Source organism: Silurus meridionalis, chromosome 18 (assembly GCF_014805685.1).
Source record: "Silurus meridionalis isolate SWU-2019-XX chromosome 18, ASM1480568v1, whole genome shotgun sequence".
NCBI lineage: Eukaryota > Metazoa > Chordata > Actinopteri > Siluriformes > Siluridae > Silurus > Silurus meridionalis.
Window position 1 is genome coordinate 6,978,655 of NC_060901.1, and position 20,081 is coordinate 6,998,735.

The 20,081-nt window shown below is 38.8% G+C and overlaps 2 protein-coding genes across 4 annotated transcripts in view; both read left to right on the forward strand.

Annotated features, from left to right (window-relative positions):
• Positions 1-1,411: 1,411 nt before the first annotated feature.
• Positions 1,412-9,972, forward strand: ing3 (inhibitor of growth family, member 3). Its single transcript, XM_046873935.1, has 12 exons — positions 1,412-1,565; positions 1,708-1,779; positions 2,910-3,010; positions 3,291-3,356; positions 3,567-3,663; positions 5,397-5,468; positions 5,660-5,776; positions 5,971-6,134; positions 6,542-6,732; positions 7,312-7,504; positions 8,463-8,501; positions 8,694-9,972. Exons 1-12 carry the CDS (start codon positions 1,538-1,540, stop codon positions 8,808-8,810), a joined length of 1,257 nt encoding a protein of 418 aa, XP_046729891.1. The 5' UTR covers positions 1,412-1,537; the 3' UTR covers positions 8,811-9,972.
• A 1,199-nt stretch (positions 9,973-11,171) lies between these two features.
• Positions 11,172-20,081, forward strand: part of cped1 (cadherin-like and PC-esterase domain containing 1) — a 76,203-nt gene continuing 67,293 nt past the window's right edge. For all 3 annotated transcript variants that reach the window (XR_006928583.1, XR_006928584.1, XM_046873932.1), the window contains exon 1: positions 11,172-12,503. Coding sequence is in view for 1 of the 3 variants with exons in the window: in XM_046873932.1 (XP_046729888.1) it covers positions 12,228-12,503 (276 nt within the window). In the remaining 2 variants the exon portion in view is untranslated. The remainder of the gene's footprint in view (positions 12,504-20,081) is intronic.

Consider the following 20,081-nt stretch of genomic DNA (forward strand, 5'->3'; position numbering starts at 1 on the left):
ATTTTCCTGCTAAGATACTTGAAAAATCAGAGGCTCATGTGTCTGTGTTGTGTTGGTTTCAAACAGATTAGACAATTTTATAAATATGCCACAATACCATTTCAACACTTTTCAAGTGGGGTTAATAAAGTGTTATCCTGAAAAAGATGCCCAGTTTCAGATCAATACAGCTCTGGAAGTATTACATATTTACCATGAACTGACTTAAATGAAGTGCAGCTGCCACCAGAAATTATTAGCATGACTACTGAAGTTCTATTTTGATAGGTAAATCTGCATTACTGTTAAATAACATATATGGATTTTGACTTCAACTGATTTCATTACACACATATGTAAAAAGTGATTCATTTAACACAAATATACACATTTGCCAACACAAGTACATGTTCTGTTTTCCTTTCACCTGGAAGTCTCCAACTTTCCCTTCTCCAAAACATCCTCAAACCATTAAGCTTCCCCCACCATGTTTGACTGTGGGGGTAATGAAGTCTGCTAACATCCTTTATTCCTGTTCTCCTTCTTAAATTCTTCTGTTAGAGCCAGAAATTTTACATTTAGACTCATCTGTATACAACACTTTCTTCCAGTCATTCACTGTCCAATTGTGTGTTACTGACTTTTACATCTACATTTACATACATTTACATACATACATACATACATCTAGTTTGTTGCAAAATAAACATGCATCTGTCTCAAAAATGATAAAAGACTGGGTGTTGACAAACTTTTGACCCACCCCATATAACCTAGATTCCTCTTCAATTTAATTAAGAATCCTTTTTCTAATTATTACAATATGTATTTATTACTATTTGCTAACCCCGTCATTGCATAAATAAATATGCTGAAATTGGTGTCACTACATTACAATGTAAAATAAATATTTTAATAAAAATGTATAAAATAATAAATGTAATAAAAATTATATATATATATATATATATATATATATATATATATATATATATATATATATATATATATAAAGCATAATTTATATATAGTTGGATTGTTTTAACTTTTGTGTTTGTATTATTATTATTGTTATTATTATTTTTTATTTAAGTTTTAATATTATTATTTATTTCCTGAGATTTATTTATTGTTATTATCAATTTTAATTTTTATTATTATTTCAGATAACAGAATACTGTACTTAATAATGGGAATATTTTATTTACAAATATTTACATGATGAGTTTTTTAAACGTTTTTTATTTTTTATGATTTTTGGGGGGAAAATAATATGAAATTTGCTGCAGCCCCTTCATAACCAATTTGAATGTTAAAAATACTGTAGTGCAAAAGTGGGCGGTGATCAGTTAAAGAACGTCAAATCCCATGATCCGTGTAGAGTAACGCCATTTCCGTGTATGGGCTCAACACCCAATGAGTGTGCACGTCGTAGCCGTAACGTCCCTCCCCTTTGACTGGAGCTTTTTTTTCGTCCTCAGCGTTCAGCGAACGTCGGCGCCATATTGACGATTCCAACGTTTTCTGCAAAACCCGAAAAAACACCGAATTTGTCAGAATGCTGTACCTGGAGGACTACCTCGAAAGTAAGTATATATGCGGTTTTATTTGTTTCCAGCTGCAGAAGGGGGTTTATTTCAGTCTCGGGCTCGTGTTTCGTTGATAACGGAGGGCAGCTGTTAGCATGCTAGGCTAGTCGGTAATTTGGCTTTTTCTTCTCTCTGGCAGTGATCGAGCAGCTACCCATGGATCTCCGCGACAGGTTTACGGAAATGCGAGAGATGGACCTGCAAGTGCAGAGTAAGACGCAGCGATCGGGCGACAACCGAGTGCGCTCTAACTAACCACAACACCCTGACTTTTAATATATATATATATATATATATATATATATATATATATATATATATATAATAAATCAAGTTCAAAACAGCTCTGAAAGTCACATGAACTTGGAAGCATCCCTTTAAAACTAAAGAGGCGCAGAAACTACTGTCAAGTTCATTGCAAGTTCATTTGTCCAGTGTACCAGAACCTAAAAAAAAAGCATCCAAGTCCATTTATTATTATGAGAAGTTTGGATTATAGTTATCAAAACAAAACATGTAAAGTCATTTATCATATATATATATTTTTTTGATTTTCCCAAATTATGCAAATGCAGCATCTTGCATTAATATTATTGATGTATAAAAAAAAAAATATTAATTTCTCTGGTTTTCTTTCACCACCCAAAAACACACTGGTCCATCAAAGTTGATCTGGACCCAAAGACTTGTTCTAGAGGTCTTCTGTGTTTGGTTCCAGATCCACCGTGACCCTGACCAGGATAAAACGCTCTAAATGAATGAATGAAATTATTAAGCTGAGATGGAGATTCTGACGTTTTAACTCCATGTTGGCCCAAAATATATTAGTTTATTTATTTATTTAGTTTAATGAAATTTGAGCTGTCTGCACATTTTCACAGCCCTCACATGAAGTCTCTGAGGAAGGTAATTAGCTGGCAAATGTTGGAGATTTTTAGAGCAATGATCCAAATGTGTATAAAAATGCATATCATGCACTCGCCCCTGTGAGATGAGACCTGTCTCAGAGCAGATGGTGTGAGCAGTAATGAGTTTTGTCAGTAGTAGTAGTAAAAGTTTCACAGGATGAAAAGTGCATGTAAAACTATCACTGTGTTGATCAGGCATTTATACATGAACACCGGCTGGTGGTGGTGAAAATCTGAGTATGAAAATGTTTTTGCACATCTGTGTGTGAAAGAATACAAAAAAAAAAAAAGACTAATCCTGGAAGGATTTCTGAGAAGTATCAGTACTTATCACGGTCCTGTATTGTCCAAAGTTTATAGAAAAGACAAGTCTGATTAAAAGTTCAAAAGTTTTGGATCAGTGCATTGAAATCCCACTGCTTGTGCTTTACAGATGCCATGGACCAGCTGGAACAGAGAGTTAATGAGTTCTTTGCCAACGCTAAGAAGAACAAACCCGAGTGGAGGGAGGAGCAGATGGAGGTTATTAAGAAGGTAGAGGACAAAAGATGCAGTTTTCACCAAGCACCATGAGAACATCTGCCAGAAATAGCTCTTCACTCTCATAGCAGGCGGCTTTATTTCCTATTCCTGTAGACTTTTTGTGTGTGCATGTGTTTTGCTTTAGCTGTTTTTTATATATTTATAGTAAAATCCTTCTCCCTATATGTAATCCCTCATGAAAGTTATTATTATTTTTTTTTTTTTTTTTATCAAACTTAGCTTGTTGAAAGTGATAGCTGTCAGGACTCAGGAATGATTTGCTTTCTTACAGGACTATTATAAAGCGCTGGAGGATGCTGATGAAAAAGTCCAGTTAGCCAATCAAATCTACGATCTGGTGAGGGGGAAAAAAAGGGTTTATTTGTGCATTACATCTGATTCGCCACTAGGTGGCATTGTCATGCTGAGTAAACTAGATTTTAGGATGAAGTTGAATTTTGCATGGAACAGTTGTGCTGCTTTATAACTGAAATTGGAACAAAAAATGAAATGCTGATGTTTCCCTTGATGCTGATTAAGAGGTTTTGTTGTGCTGTGCTGTAATTAGGTGGATCGACATTTGAGGAAGTTGGATCAGGAGCTTGCAAAGTTCAAAATGGAGCTTGAAGCAGACAACGCCGGCATTACAGAAATTCTGGAGAGAAGTAAGTATTAGACAGCTGCTATTTAGTAAGTATGCGTAGAACTCTTACATCTGTGAACCCCGGTCCTCTCCTGAGTTAAAGCAACTCAGCTGCAGTATCTACCGATCCTTTTAAAAAAAAAAAATTTATCCATACCCGCCTGTCGTTCAGAAACAGCTGATCAACTAAAAAGTGAAAGCCATTCTTCTTATTGATTTTTTGCAAAACAGTACTTCTTTCCAATCCTACCTTTTGCTACAATACACACTCATGGCTAAGGTGCAGTCTGGTAGACCTTAGAGTGACCAGTGCACAGATAACAAACTACATCAAATCAACCAAACTATAAACCAAAGACAATTTCTCAACTCCCATTCTGAATCCAGACATGACCAGATCTCATATCCAAGATTCCGTATTGGACACGCTACACTCTCACACGCTTTCCTGCTTAACGGAGAAGAATCTCCAACATGTCATTAATGTAAAACAAACCTGAAGATAAAACAGATTTTAATGGCAGGGCCTTAAAAAGTCTAAACAATGACCACTCTAATGCTCACTGAAATGCTCCCGAAGCACTGTTTTTGTTCAATAGTTTTTGTGGTGCTGTAGTTCTTTCTTTCGCTAATCTAAATATAATTTACTGTATTACGACTAAAAATGAGACCAACAGCCAATCAGCTTTCTGCTCTTGGATTGTACCACAGACGTAAAACGGAAGGAAGTGCAAGTTAAGGCCAGTTGCTAACAACGTAATTGTGTGTGGTTTTGTGATATAGGTCTTAAATTTAAATCTTAAATGCCTGTGAGAAACCTGCAGAAACCCTGTAATGGACTACAATACACAACACAAAAGAATTTCTGCTCAGAAAGTACAGATGAAGGAATCTGCCAAAATGTATCACCTAAGAAAATACTAGAATACTTACCGAACATCAAACTGCCGTATAACCATATAACCACTGAACTTTGCCGTCAAATCTCTGTAAAATGCTATAACATCTCATTATACCCCCCTTGACCTTGCCATGAAAATAGCCACCAAAAAAAGCAATAAACAAACTGTAGACTTATTATTTATTTTTATTTTTTAGGCAGATTGACTCATGTGTTCAGACACTCAATTTGGATTCAGGAACGTGCAGAACGCGAAAACTGACAAATCCGAACAAGAAAAAGTCCCAAGCAAAGCAGCCATAAAACATTTAAATTAACTACTAGCAGTCCAGTCCCAGTTAAGCATACTGAGAGAAAAATGACCATGCTGGTCGCACACAGTAGCTGTTTGACGTACATGGCATGTGAGGACTGTAGCACAGCTCAGTATGATGCTACATTAGAAACCTTGTTGTAAGTGGAGTTCATTTATTTTCCTCAACTCAAATATAAGCTCATTTGTTTTCCTCGGGTCTGTATTAATCCACTCGACATATGTTATCACACTACATTAGCTTCCACTTATTAGCCTCGTCAATTAGGTTTCCAAGCAACCTAATCATGGGACCGGTCATCTCCTGAAAGTTTTACTTCTCACTGGGCTTGCTAAGCACACTGCAGGCACCAGAGGGGGATTGAGTTGTTTTTAAGGAAAGAGGGAAAAGGCTTATCATTATTAACTCTGCAAATGCAATTGATCTCGCAGGCACCTCTGCAGATTTTACCCTGCTCCTTTTTAGTTTAAGTGGATTCGTGTTTGCATTCGCATGTTTATATATTTGTTTTCAAACCATTTAAAATCATTCTCTGTGCAGGATCGTTGGAAATGGACAGTCCTTCTCAACCTGTCAATAACCATCATGTTCACTCGCATGTCACCGGAGAAAGTAAGATGCACCACTGCTCTTTCTTTCTTACTTTCTTTCTTTCTTTCTTTCTTCCTCCCTCCTATTTTCTGTCTCCCCCAGATATCCTTTTATACTTCTACTCTTCAGCATTTCTAACTGTAACGCACGTGTGTGTGTGTGTGTGTGTGTGTGTGTGTGTGTGTGTGTGTGTGTGTGTGTGTACTTATTAGAGAGGAAGTACAGCGCGCCAACCCACCACACTACTGAGCATGTGCCAGAAAAGAAATTTAAATCCGAAGCTCTGCTCTCGACACTCACATCAGACGCCTCCAAAGAGAACACGCCGGGTAAAGGCGCACACACACACACACACACACACACACACACATACACACATACACACCTCAATACATGCCATTTAGTCCCATGTTTGTGCACAAATCTTTCTTTCTATAAACATTTGTTTGTATTGATTGCCCAAAATTGTTCTGTTTGTGTGTGTGTGTGTGTGTGTGTGTGTGTGTGTGTGTGTTTGAGACAGGCTGCCGGGTGAACAACACGTCCTCCTCGTCCAACAGCGTGTACAATGTGAACAACTCCCAGTCTCTTTCCTCCTATAATTTGAGCTCTTTGCCAATGGGTCCAGCTGCCGGTGCAGGGGCCATCAGTATGGCAGCAGCTCAGGCAGTGCAGGCCACAGCACAGGTACCAAAAAAAGGAGAAAAACAAACATCACTCCTTCCTTCATCCCCTCCTTTCCTTCCTTTTTTCTTTTGCGACATCAGTATTGTTTTAGTGCACATACTGTAGAACTGTTAAATACTTATGTCAAAAGTAAGTTGACTGTTTAATATTCCTATTTTTGTTCATGCATTTTTTTAGCACATTATTCTTTTGAATTCTTGTAATATGGGCAAAACATCTAGCCTCAAAGTGATACTGATTTTAATTGTTTGAGTTGTCAAAAATCTCTTTTATTATTAGAATTGTGTTAATTGTGGGTTGTTGTTTTTAAGTGCACTGCATTAGGTAGAATCGATTAAATTCAATGTTGAATGTTTTATACTAGATTTAACAGCTGATTTAAAGGGTTTTGTGTTTTTGCATTGCAGATGAAGGAGGGCAGGAGGACGTCAAGTATGAAGGCTTCCTACGAAGCCATCAAGAATACTGACATCCTGGGTCGGGACTTTGCTTCAAGCAGGGAGTCTTCTGGCTACATGTCCTCGACTCTGGCCTCCACTCTCACACAGAACCTCAGCACCAGCAACAGCTCAGACTCCCGTGCAGGACGCAAGAGCAAGTAAGAGTCAGCGAGTTTGACAAATTGCGAAGGCCAGATAGCTAGTCAGAACATCTCCAAAACTGCAGCTCTTGTGTGGTGTTTCCATTCTGCAGTGGTCAGTATCTATCAAAAGTGCTCCAAGATAGGAACAGTGGTGAAGTATGAAGTGGTCATAATGATATTCCTGATCAGTGTATGTCAGAAGTTTAGTTACTTTTGTCTGGTTGCAGGAAAAATTTGTGCAAAGTAATTATATTTGTGCATGATGGATTATGATTTTTATTCCAGGAAAGCAGAATGTTAGAGCTGAACGGATTATTTTAATGACCTTTAGCATTGCACTTCCTTTGGCAGTTGTCTTTGTTTTTAGCTATGCAACTCTGAGTCTACATGTTTCTAGAAAGAAATATTACACTTCTATATATTATTATTTTCATTATACTTAGTTTTTTGTGTTTTCGGTGTCCTATATCTGTTCAGGGTTGATTGGTTTCAAAGAAAAAATTAAACCCTTTTCAAATGAGACTAACTTACACATGTACATGACATGAAAAGCGCATATGATAAATATCACTCTTTTGTATCCTGTGTGTGCAGAAACAACAATAAGTCTTCCAACCACCAGTCCTCATCATCCTCATCTTCCTCTTCCCTGTCGTCTTGTTCCTCTTCCTCGGCTCTGGCTCACGAGCTGGCCCAACAGACTGCGGCGCTACCAGAGAGCGACAGCAGCGGCCAAGTGGACTGGACTTACGATCCAAACGAGCCCCGTTACTGCATTTGCAACCAGGTGCTCACACATTTCTTTTTGTTTTTACAGGCACATTGAATAAATTAGTCCTGTTCATGACGACGTTGTTCCAGGAGACTTCAATAAGCATATTGTTTTTTTATCGTAAAATCTGTTTTGAAAGTTGAGGTCATTTACAACAATTTTAATAGGCATTTAGGCAGATGTTAATAAAATATATAAATAAATTAGTTCCTACTCCAAAAACAAACAAAAAATTATATTGAGTATAAATACTCCAATTAATCAAGAAGGCATCAATTCATCCCCATTCGCCGTCTCCTTTCTTTCTTCCCCCTCTCCATTTTATAATCATTAGAGTATCTCCCTGTTTTTCCAAAATTCACAATCTATTGAAGCAAATGTACTTTCAAGTTGTCATTTTACATGGTTATTTTAAAAAGCATTTATTTTAAGATTCATATTTTTTGTCGTCTTTGTTTGTTTTTTTTTTGTTGTTGGAAATTCCCGTATGGCTGATATGGCCATTTTCCAAATTCCATTACAGCCCACACCCGCTTGTTTCAGGGAATATTTTTGTGGAAAAAATGTTGTCTACAGTGAGCCCTAACCACACAGTGATATTGTGGTAGCTCATTGGTTAAGGCATTGGATTTTGGATTCATAGTCATGAGTTCAAATCCCTGCTGCAAACCTGGGCTCCTGAGCAAGGCTCTTAACCCCATAGCTGCTCAGGTGTATGAATGAGATAAATGTAAGTCGCTCTGGCAAATGCCAGAGATAAATACTGGATATATTTGGTTAGTTACTTAGTCTGTGTGCAAAGATTTTTTTTTTGTTTATATTTGTGTGCAAATGTATTTTTTTTATTATTAATAAAACTGGCCACATTATCTTTCATTAAGCATATTGCATATATCTAGTATCATGTCTGTTTCTCTCTGTCTTTTACCTTTTCCCTCTGTGTAAACGATAATAAGTCTCTCTTCATTTGCAGGTGTCCTATGGTGAGATGGTTGGCTGCGATAACCAGGATGTAAGTACACTTTGTTCATTCATGTATTCCCCATTCCTCCTGATCACCTGCATTATATAAAACCTGTGTTAGATTTATGAACCAGTCATTTACTGACCTCTATAATGATGATGAAGGTGTTTACATTAGACATAAACACTAGGAATGATGGTGTTAATCTGAACTCGTTTTTGTTGTTGTTTGTTTCTGCAGTGTCCCATTGAGTGGTTCCACTACGGCTGTGTGGGCTTGACTGAGGCCCCTAAAGGAAAGTGGTATTGCCCACAGTGTACAGCAGCTATGAAGAGGAGAGGAAGCAGACATAAATAGACATTCAATACCCCAGAGCTGACCCTGAAAAAACCTACCCAAAACACTCAACCCAATCTCACTGCCTGATTCTGTCCCCCTTTTCCTTCATTTAAAAAAAAAAAAAAAAGAAAACCACACAAAAAAAGAAAGCAAAAAAACCCAACGGTGCAAGAGAAATTTTCGATGTGATCTCCAGTTTGTGAAATGTGAAAGAGCTTTGAGGAAAGTGTGCGTGTAAATGTAAGACGTGACATGACCTTTTAGTTATTTTTTATCTTCGATTAAAGTCCTGATTGGTAGGGGAGGGATGTTGATATGCACCTGACCCTCAGACATTCCTCAGCCTTTACCATGCGTGATGGTAGGGGTCATGACCTCCAGCACAAATTAGTGCATCTCACTCCTATTAATCCATATTCACAGAGACAAGACGAACTCGGGATGCGTGTCGATAAACCATGGATCCTGGAAATTCACCCGAAACTCCCAAAGCCTCCGAATGAGAAGACTCTAATGATCATTCTGGTGTTGTCTGGAAGTATTTGTGTATTCAGTACAACAGTAGATTTTAATCCAGGTCATGGGGGTTCCCCCTGCACTGCTGATTTGGTGTTTTTCTGCTCTAAAGTGCACATTTTTTTGTTTAACTCATGCAGAGTTCAGTAATGAGCTGGTGAGTAGATTCAGGTCTGTTGGGAGCAGAAACAACACTAAATGTACCCTTATGCTGGAGTACTCAATGACCAGAAATATGGGATACACTGCAGTATACTGAATTGTGCTTCACTTTGGGATGAAACCTCATATCACCCAAGACATCACACATTTTATGGAATTTTGTGCTTATCTGTAAGAATACATTTATTTGCATATTAGTCAGGATTTTATTCAGCTGAATGATTGAGTGCACAATAAATAAATAAAAACAAAAGGAAATTGTGCACACCTTGCAGATAAGCATGAATATATTTTTGGCATTCCTTTAAAGCCAGGTGCTGCCGGGTGTACTATAGAAAGAACACAGTGATTGTTGGTGTGTGTATGTGTGTGTGTGTTTGATATGATGTGATGTGTACAGAATGTATGTGAATGTGTAGTCTGGCCTGCACTGAACTGGTGATTCAAATTTTCTTTTATGCAGGAAAAAAAAAAAGAATAAAACGATCAATAATTTTTGCTATTTTTTGTGTTGAAGGCTTCTTTTTTTTTAATTTTGCTTAACCCATTTCTGACCACTAGATGTGACTATACCAGTCAGGCTTAAACTTTATAAAACCACGGAAAGGAACAGTTCTGACTTATCAAGGCCTGGAGAGAGAGTGAGGGAGTGCTGTAATGTGGGACCACCATGCATTGGACTTGTTTGTCCAGCAGATCCCACAGATGCCTGGTAGATCAAGGAATTTAAATAACTCTTTTTGCAGTCTGGTAGGGTGCATTATGCTCCTAAAAGAAGCCAATGCCAGGAGGACGCTGTGTTGCCATGTCAGTATAACATCCACATGAATGCCAGGACCCAAGAATTCTCAGCAGAAGCGTATTGCACTGCCTTCACCGGCTTGCGTTTTTTTGTAAAGCCATCTCTTCTACAGGTAACAACCCGGCAACCTTCCATTGCTCTATTTTTTATTTCTGACTATTGTAGACCCCCCTGTCCAGCCTGTATTGTGCACCGTGTGGTGTTGCTTTGCGTTTTTATTTTTTTTAAATCACAACCAGCATTAACTTTTTGTTACAATAGCACTTCTGTAGGATCAGACCAAATAATGTATGTAATGTATGTATAACAATAATCATCTCTTCAACCTGGCACTTGTTAGTGCAGTTTGTCTTCAAAGTTGACATGTTTGAAGCAGGAAAAATGGGCAAGCGTAAGGATTTGAGTGAGTTTGACACGGATTAAATTGTAACGTCTAGACAACTGGATCAGAACATCTCCAAAACCTCAGCTCTTGTGGGCTGTTCTGGGTTCTGCAGTGGTATCTATCAAAAGTGGTCAAAGGAAGGAACAGTGTTGAACCTGGGAAGGTTGTGGGCGGCCGAGGCTCATTGATGCACATGGGGAGCAAAGGCTGGCCCGTGTGTCCCGATCCAACAGAGCTCCTGTAGCCCAACGTTAATGCTGTTGATGCTGTTAATGCTCGACAGGTCAAGACTGTAAAAGCAAAAGGGCAGCCAACACAATATTAGGCAGGTGGTCATAATGTTATGCCTGATCAGGTGAAACTGTGACCACAAACTTGGAGGCACACAAATATACAGGATGTCTATGGATGCGATAGAAGACCCAAACCTGTTCCAGCATGGCAATGTGCCTGTGCACAAAGCCAACTCGATCAAGGTTTACATGGGCTATAGTGGAAGATCTTGAGTGACCTGCTATAGAGTTTTGACCTCAAACTTATTGAACACATAAGGTACAAATCAGAATGCTAACTGCACCCCAGGCCTTCTCACCTCACATACACCAGTACCTGACTTTACAAACACTAAATGAATCTCCACAAATCTCCACAAACACACTCCAAAATCTAGTGGAACATCTTACCAGAGGAGTGGAGGTGATTATAACAGCGGAGGGGTGTCACCAAACTTTTATACATATAGTGTAAGTAATGTGTGTAGCATGAGTTTGAAGGGAAGTGTGTGCGTGTGTGTGTGCGTGTGCGTGTGTGTGCGTGCGTGCGTGCGCAAATCCGTTATTCCGCTATTTCCAAGCTGAGCTCCACTGAGCGCCGTGGTTTCTTATGCATCTGTAAAAGATCCCTTCTTCTTTACTGAGAGCAGTACCAAGAGCTTAGTTTCCAAACTCCAAATCCAGAGAGGAAGTAACTGTTTATTCTCTCTCTCTCTCTCTCTCTCTCTCTCTCTCCGTTAACGCGAACCAGGTGGAAGGGCTCTGCCACGCATTGAACTGCAAGCGAAAACACTACCCGCTACCGTTTTTCTTCTTATGGAAATAGGATTTACAGTCTTCCTCTGAGATTTCCTACTTGTTTTTATTCCTGGTGTGTGCCTTTTGCGCCTGGCTGGAGCTCAGGAGCGCAGTTTTGGAGCAGACTGAAAGGCAGAGAGGAGGCGGTGTTGGAGATCCGCTCTTCTGCAGCTTCTGCGTGGGGGAGAAAAAAAAAGAAGAAGAAAGAGTGCTTTTTACCTTTTCCACAAGTTGCCCTGTATATTCTGTACAATATCCCAGACTGTGTGATGATGTGGCCATGTTCGTGAACGCGCATTGCCTTGGCGAGCATCACTGCGCGTGATTTATATAAAAAATTATTTAAAAAAAGTTGGAATGCGGCTCTGAAAGTTTCCGAAATTGCGCTTGTGTGCAAACCTGAGCGGGGATGTGATCGATAGAAGGATGCAACAGCGCGTCTGACATCATATTATCCTCATCCTCATCCTCATTCCATCCTATTCTATCCATGGTACCTTATGTGTCTGGGCATCGGGATGCTGCTGCGCCGGGTCCTGGGGATCCTGGGGATCCTGGGGATCGGGACGCTGATGCGCACATGGCGCACGGCACCACTTGTGCTTGTGGGTTTGGCTGTGTTTCTTCTCTACCACACCTCTGTTCTGAACCGGACAGGCTTCAGACCTGGACAAGAGGACCAAAAGAACAATTCTGTGATGAGGGACCATCCGGTGCTTCTACAGCACAGAGGAGATCTCGGCTATTTACTAGAAGCCTGGAATGATCACGGTGAAGTAAGTGGAACTTTGGGAATAAGGCTCCTGGGTTCTAAAAGTTCTGTGTCAGAGACCCAACTGTTTCCGAACTCTCTTTGTTTCATCAAATGTATATGTTTTGTATCTAAAGTGTCTTATACTTGAGAAGGTGCTCCATTGATTAGTCTGGTCCAGGTAAAGGCTTCCATGTGATATATACTGAAAGAGAGTGGAGCATGGTCATAATTATAGCCAACAACCCAAAAAACAATTGTTCGGATTTATGAATACACCTGATTCCATATTTTCTACAGTTCTTCATAAACTGGATCAGGTGTGTTTCGCATTTTAGGTTTAAGTTTAAACATGTTTGATAGTGAGTGAACAAAATTCAAGCAGTCATCAAGTCTCTTCTGAGATCTTTTAGAGGAAGTATTAAGAATGAGTTTGTGCATCTGGAACGTCTCAGTGTCTCCTTGTAATTAAAATAGAACAGAGATCCAGTCCTTTAAACGCTCTACTACTTGACCTTTAATATGACCCGGATGACTGAAACCCGTTACACATTTAATGCCTTGTTGACCATCAGGATTCCATACAAAAAAAATTATTTATTTGTAAATAAAATCACCAATTTAGTTGGCATGGTGTCCAAAAAATCCCCCCATGACATCATGTTTGTCCCAAGGAATTTGAATCAATGTGGTCCATTTAGAGATGTTTTGCCTGGTCCCCCACTCACCCTATTAAAAGTCCTAGTTAAATATAGCAGATAAGTATTGTTTATTTATGATGGGGTGTCTTTGTGATGGTATTTTGGGAGGACATGCTCAAGGCTGGCTGGCTGGCAGTTGGCTAAGAGGCCCTCATGGAGCAATGTCGATTTACGACTGCACACATGTTTCTGATCTGCGCTGACATGGCGTCCACCTGCAGCAACGTTTTGGAAATGCAGGATCGGAGCATGCAATATGAGCAGTTTAATTTTTTTCAAGATAAACCAGCTTTGGTGGTCTGTTTATTCTTGTTTTTGGCCCAAGTGTGTTTTGGAGTGTGAGATTGTAAGACATGGTAGAAGGAAAAGATGAAGTGAAGGAATGAGGGTAAACCGAGCAGAGGCTTAACGCGTACTGTCATAGTGAGACCCAGATAATCCCCTTGCTAACCAGCACTGAGGAGGAAGTGTGTGTGCTGTGGTGTGTGACAGGTGTCTCCGATCAGCTGTGAGCCCTCCCTGTGAGGGGCGTGTGTGCAATCACTTAGTCTAATAGTGTTGTAAGCTGGATTTCTCATGCTGTGTGAGACTGTCTGTACTGAGTTATTTGTAGTGAGCCAGGAGTTTATGTTTAGGTTGATAAAACGCCAATTTGTCCAACTGCAGATCACAGACCATAAAAGGTGTCTTTCTGAGTTCATGTTTGCTTGTGCACTTGTAATTATGAAATGGCTAGCTCCTCATGAATGCCTTATTTTTTTCCCCTTTGACATTCCGATATATAGAAATGGTGCGAAATTTCCTATTCGAAGCCGAGACTCTCACCATCAGAAAATATTACCTGAGCTTGTGCTGTTCTAAGAAATTAATGACCAGCCATGTGGTATGATGCGTCTTTAAGTGAGTTCTAGTTACCTTCAAAAAGCTGATGGTTTTTTGGTTTTAGTGTGTATTATGTAAATTCATATTGTTACTGACTCAATCGTCAAAAATGTTGCATAGTCTGATGTTCTTGGGAATCTGCATCTCTCGTCAAAAGTCCTGTCATAGAAATGTACAATCTTTGGTACATTAATCGTGTGTGTGTGTGTGTGTGTGTGTGTGTGTGTGTGTGTGTGTGTGTGTGTGTGTGTGTGTGTAAAATTTTAATGCACATATTATAGCCAACTTAAATACATGAAATATAATGTCCTACTTTATGCATTAAAGACACATTGACAGGCTGCAGCCAATCAGAGAAAAAGAAAGATAAAAACAGGTTTATGCAAAGAAAAAAAAAATAATTGAAACGACTTCTAACGTCTGCTAAGGGGAGAATAAAATTCAGGATTGATAGAATGAGAAATTGTTTGCTCATTAATTTGTGTGTGAAGCTAGTAAATGGTTATAATCTGGAATTTGCATTGTTTACTCAGTTGTGAGGTTGTAACCAACCCCAGCCACTTTCAGTGCCGGTCCCAAGCCCGGATAAATGGGGAGGGTTGTGTTAGGAAGGGCATCCAGCGTAAAAACGTGCCAAATCAAACATGCGGAGGATCCGCTGTGGCGACCCCTAACGGGAGAAGCCGAAAGAAAGTTACTCAGTTGTGAGGTTGTTTAGCTGCCGAACTCTCATCTGCTTACCCAGGATGTGAAGTTATTTCTCTGTGTTTTGATAGAAGGGAGTATTTCCTTGCTACAGTCGCCATGGCTGCTCATCAGGGATAAATGCACACCGTTCATCTTAACTGTTAAATTCTGTAAAGCTGCTTTGAGACAATGTCTTTTGTGAAAAGCGCTATAGAAATAAACTTGACTTGACTCAATCTCTGTAAAGCTGCTTTGAGACAATGTCCACTATTAAAAGTGACATACAAATAAAAGTGAATTAAACTATATTGAATTAAGACATCTTTGTTGTCCCCCTAATCCTGTGTAAGCACATTTAGTTTTGGGTCACATGTCATCAAGTTTGCAGATTTATGACTATGTGCTTGTCCTATGCCCTGCCTGTTCGCTGCCATACAGAAACATTCCCTAGAGTCTTATAGTGTTTCAGTCTTTTGGATTAGCTTCATAAGCAGAATCTCAGAGCTGTTTGTTACACTGTGATGTACCCGGACTGTTGTTTGACTGACAGAACTTATTGTGTCTCTGTATCCGACCTTCAATTTTCCTGGTGTTTGTTTCTCACTGTTGTAAATAGAGAAGCTTTTGTATTCTTAGACGAAAAGTCATTTTTGTGACTGCACTCAGGAGTTAGTGCCCTTCTTACAGTCCAGAAAGGGTACTGCCTCCTTCATGCACTCTGCACCACTTTTGTACGTCGCTCTGGATAAGGGCGTCTGCTAAATGCCGTAAATGTAAATGTATACCGTTTCTCAGGAGTTTCTCATTTCTAGGAGTGATAAAAGCTATGACTTTTACACTGCAAGCTAAATCTCAATGGAACCTACTATGAAAAGTTAAAAGAACATTAATGATAAGATGAATAATTTACTGTTTGCTTGCTCTTCAGACTGCTGGAATATCTATTTTTACTCTATAATTTGTTTTGTTATTGGCTAAATGTTGCACTAGAAGTCAGCGAACGTAGTTTGAAAAGTTCTTAATCTTCAGTTAAACTAGCCAACGTAAGCTAACCTGAAAGGTTTTCTGAGAAAAAAAAAAAATGCTTTTAATCTTTACAGCTAGCTAAATATTTGTATTAATCTGTTTAATCTTCACTGCCGACACAGTCAGCATGCTAATCAAAGCTAACCTCACAGGATTTCTGAGAGGAAATACATGTTATCTTTAGCTAACAAGTAATTAAGTCACAAGATTTTCTTTTATTTATATTCTTTAGTCTTCACATTAATGCGAAAAACCTAACCAGACATCCCTTTTAAGAGAAAACAATTCTTAATCTTACTTCTCAATGCTAATACTAGTCAACTGGCAAATGTGACCTAACCTGCCTTTATTTCTCAGTGACTGTCATATTTCTGAAAATGTATTTTTACCTTAAATGCTAACAATGCTAATCTGAAGTGTTTTATTCCTATTTTAAAATAATTAAATTCTCTAAGGCTAATACGAGTCAGCTAGCTAACAGGGGATTATCTGAAAATGCATGTCCTCTTTTTTAAATGTTACTGGTTAATAAAAAAAAAAAATCATACAGTTGTTCGTCATAATTTTAATACATCGTATCTATTTTTCTAGTCCTTTTAGTGATTTAGCCAAAGTTATGCATAATAGATCAAATATGGCAATGTTCATCATTTAAATGTCTGTGTAGATATTATGTCCATTTGAATTGTATGTAAAATAAAAAATTTTCCATGGCCACAGTATGTAATTTAAACTAGAATATATCACATATACAGGCTGTATATTTTTCTCAAACTCTCTTCTGGATGAATCACAGATGATTCCCAGCATGAGCGCTCGGAGTTAGCAGGCTTGGAATGTGTACCGCTTGACTGACATGATCGAGTGCAGACTAAGTAGAGTATTAAGGCATCAAGTATATATAAAATCTATGTAAACATGTATTAGACTGTTTGCTCATATATCGTTTGCTCTAGTTTACGTGTATTTTTGTTGTCTGTATCCGAGGTTCAAATGAAACGGTGGTATGTCAAATGAATTTTTAAACATGGTAAAAGTATTTATAACTTGAACTTCTGGAAAGCCATACCATAAAATTTTAGAACCGGATACATGGAGTAAGCGGTAAGGGAGCCGTGAAAAACCAGGATGGTATAGAGTGATAGTGAGAAAGCGAGAAGGAAGAATGGGAAAGAGTGGAATTGCAATTGAGGGGGAGTTTAAATGAAATGTGGAGCTGTTGCCAAATCTGTCAGCAGTTACCCAGCAAAGCAACCACTTTGCATAGACAATCAGGCCCGAAGTTAATCACTGAATACTAACAAAACCCACTTTCTATCTCTTTCTCTCTCAAAACTCTCTAGCATTGTGTGTATACATTGTGTGTACGTTTGTGTAAAACCTCACCATACGAATTCATGGGGATTCAATTTGTCAAAAGGCGAAGGTTTAAATGAGATCATTTATATAATTAAACACTGCCCTAAAAATCGTTTTTGCTAAGCTTAAATATTTTCAAGAGATGCTTAACCCTTATCAGAACTGTATATATTTTAAAGTTCTCAATTCACCTTTCATTTTAGTTTTGCTATAATTGCTGAAGTATACATTCAGTTACTGTCCAGAACGAACAATGGGTTAAATCCCATAGATAGACAGACACAGACAGACTAAAGATATAAATGTATTTGGACACATTACTTTTCCAATTATATGTGGTTTGAACTAGGAGACCCAAACCTGATTCAGCATGACAATGCGCATATGCACAAAGCCAGCTCCATGAAAAGCGTTGACATGTGTTGGAGCAGAAGATCTTAAGTGGCCTGCTATAGAGCTCTGAAAATGTACATAGGTTGGAACAGAAGATCTTAAGTGGCCTGCTATAGAGCTCTGACCTCCACCCTGTTGAACAGCTTTGCGATCAATTGGAAGTCTGACTGCACCCCAGGCCTCCTCACCCAACATCAGTACCTGACTTTATTAATGCTCTTGTAGCTGAATGAGCTATTTGAGATACAGTAGCTTGTCTGTTGGATCACACCACACAGGATATCCTTCGCTCTCCATGTGGATCAATGAACCTTGGCCACCCATGACCCTGTCGCCAGTTCACCACTGTTCCTTCCTTGGACCACTTTTGATAGATAATGACCACTGCAGACTCGGAACAAACCTCAAGAGATGCAGTTTTGGAGATACTCTGACCCAGTTCTTTAGATATCACAATTTGGCCCTCGTCAAACTTGCGCAAATCCTTACGCTTGCCCATTTTTCTTTCTAACACATCAACCTTGAGGACAAATTGTTGATAGGCATCTTTTTCTTTTTTAATCTAATCAAAATGTATTCCATAAATTGTGCCAGCTTGGCATGCGCACATAGCCGGACCGAGACAGGAGGATTGTGTTTGTTTTCTTTTTACAGGTACTCCCTAATACCAGACATGGCATTGTAAGAGACACTGTCTCAGCAGGAGTTCTGACCTTTATGGACAGGAGAAGGGAGGTAGGGCTTTTAAATATAGTCGAATTTAAATATAGTTGTCCTGTGCACTGTGGAATTCGGTACCAGCATGTGCTGTCACCAGACACACACATACACATGCTGACCCAATCTTAGACCTGAGTCATGGGAGGAGAGAATGAGGGGGTCAAGTGGAAATATCTAGAATATATTACAATTTTAATCCAATTTAAACACTTTTTCAGTTTAAAAGTCTTGTTTTTTTGTCAAATCATTTTGCTAATTTTATGCAAATTCCCCCATAATAAGAAACAGCAAGCTTGAAATGAGAAATAATGTCCAGAAATCATTATATGCTTATAATAAGTAATGCATACACAATTTTTATTATTCATGTAATGGGTAATATGAGCTTGTTGCAGGAAACACAGTACATGCACATTTACATACTTTCACACACTCAGAGCAGTTAATAGTCACCATGTTTGCGAGGTGGGAGGAAACCAGAGGAACATATACTGGGGAGAATATGTGAAACTCCAAGTCAATAACATTGATCAAAACCTCGGCCCTGTGAGGCAGCAATATTATAAACTGCAAATGTATATATATATATATATATATATATAGGTGTGTTTATACACATTTATCTGTCTGTCCGTCCGTCCGTCCGTCCGTCCGTCCGTCCGTCCGTCCGTCCGTCCGTCCGTCCGTCCGTCCGTCCGTCTGTCTATCTATCTATCTATCTATCTATCTATCTATCTATCTATCTATCTATCTATCTATCTATCTATTTATCTATTGTATGATTGTATGTATGCATTATGTATCTTTCTTTATGCTTTATGCATCTATTTTCTAAATATTTTACATTCAGTTCATTTCTGCTATTTAAAGCTGACACTCCATTCAAATATAATACTATAATATTTGCATGCTAAAATGTAGGCCTTATTTTGATTACTACTTCTGAGTGCTAGTATGAAGTTAACTCTGCAGGGCTTCTGGGAAATCTGGCCTTCCAGTTAGGAGGAAATGCCAGTGATAAGCGCCAGTTTTTTCTTTGCGCTCTCAGCTCTGCGTTTATTACTCTATTTTTTTTTTATTTCTTTCCCCCACCCTTTTCCATGCCATACTTCTTTCAGCTCATATACTGTATATACTGTATATATATATATATATATATATATATATATATATATATATATATATATATATATATATATATATATATATATATATATATATATATTTATTTTCCATCTTGGAGCTCAGCCACATCAGAGAGTAGAAAACTCATATGCCCAGAGCCCATCATGAAGTTTCTCTCTTTCACTCTCTCATTCCAACTTCCTCAAGTGTTCCCTCATTGCCAGAACCCCAGGTTTCTCAACGATTTGTTTACGCTCCTCAAAGAAGCCTACCAACATATTTTTTCTCTTCTCTTTACTTCCCTTATCGCTCCTTCGGTCCATCAGCCAGTCCTCTACCGTCTGTCTGTCCCCCTTTCCTCCTCTTGTAGACCTCCATCTGCAGATGCTAATCTAAACCATGCAATTATGCCGCTGCCTTCGTTTCCCGAGGCCCGGCTGCGGCCAAGACTCAAACATTATTATTTCATTACAGAACTTCCCTGAACAGGCCTGAAGCAAACAGACGGACAGAAAGAAGCAGAGAGAGTGTGTGGGTGAGAGAGAGAGAGAGAGAGAGAGAGAGAGAGAGAGAGAGAGAGAGATCTGAGATAGAGGAACAGCAAAGCTTTTAAAAAGGACCGAACATAAACAGAGAGAGCAGAGAAAAGAAAATAACTCCTAGCTCATCTGTAGTGCAGCAGACGAGAGGGGGGTTTAACTGTTCTCAAA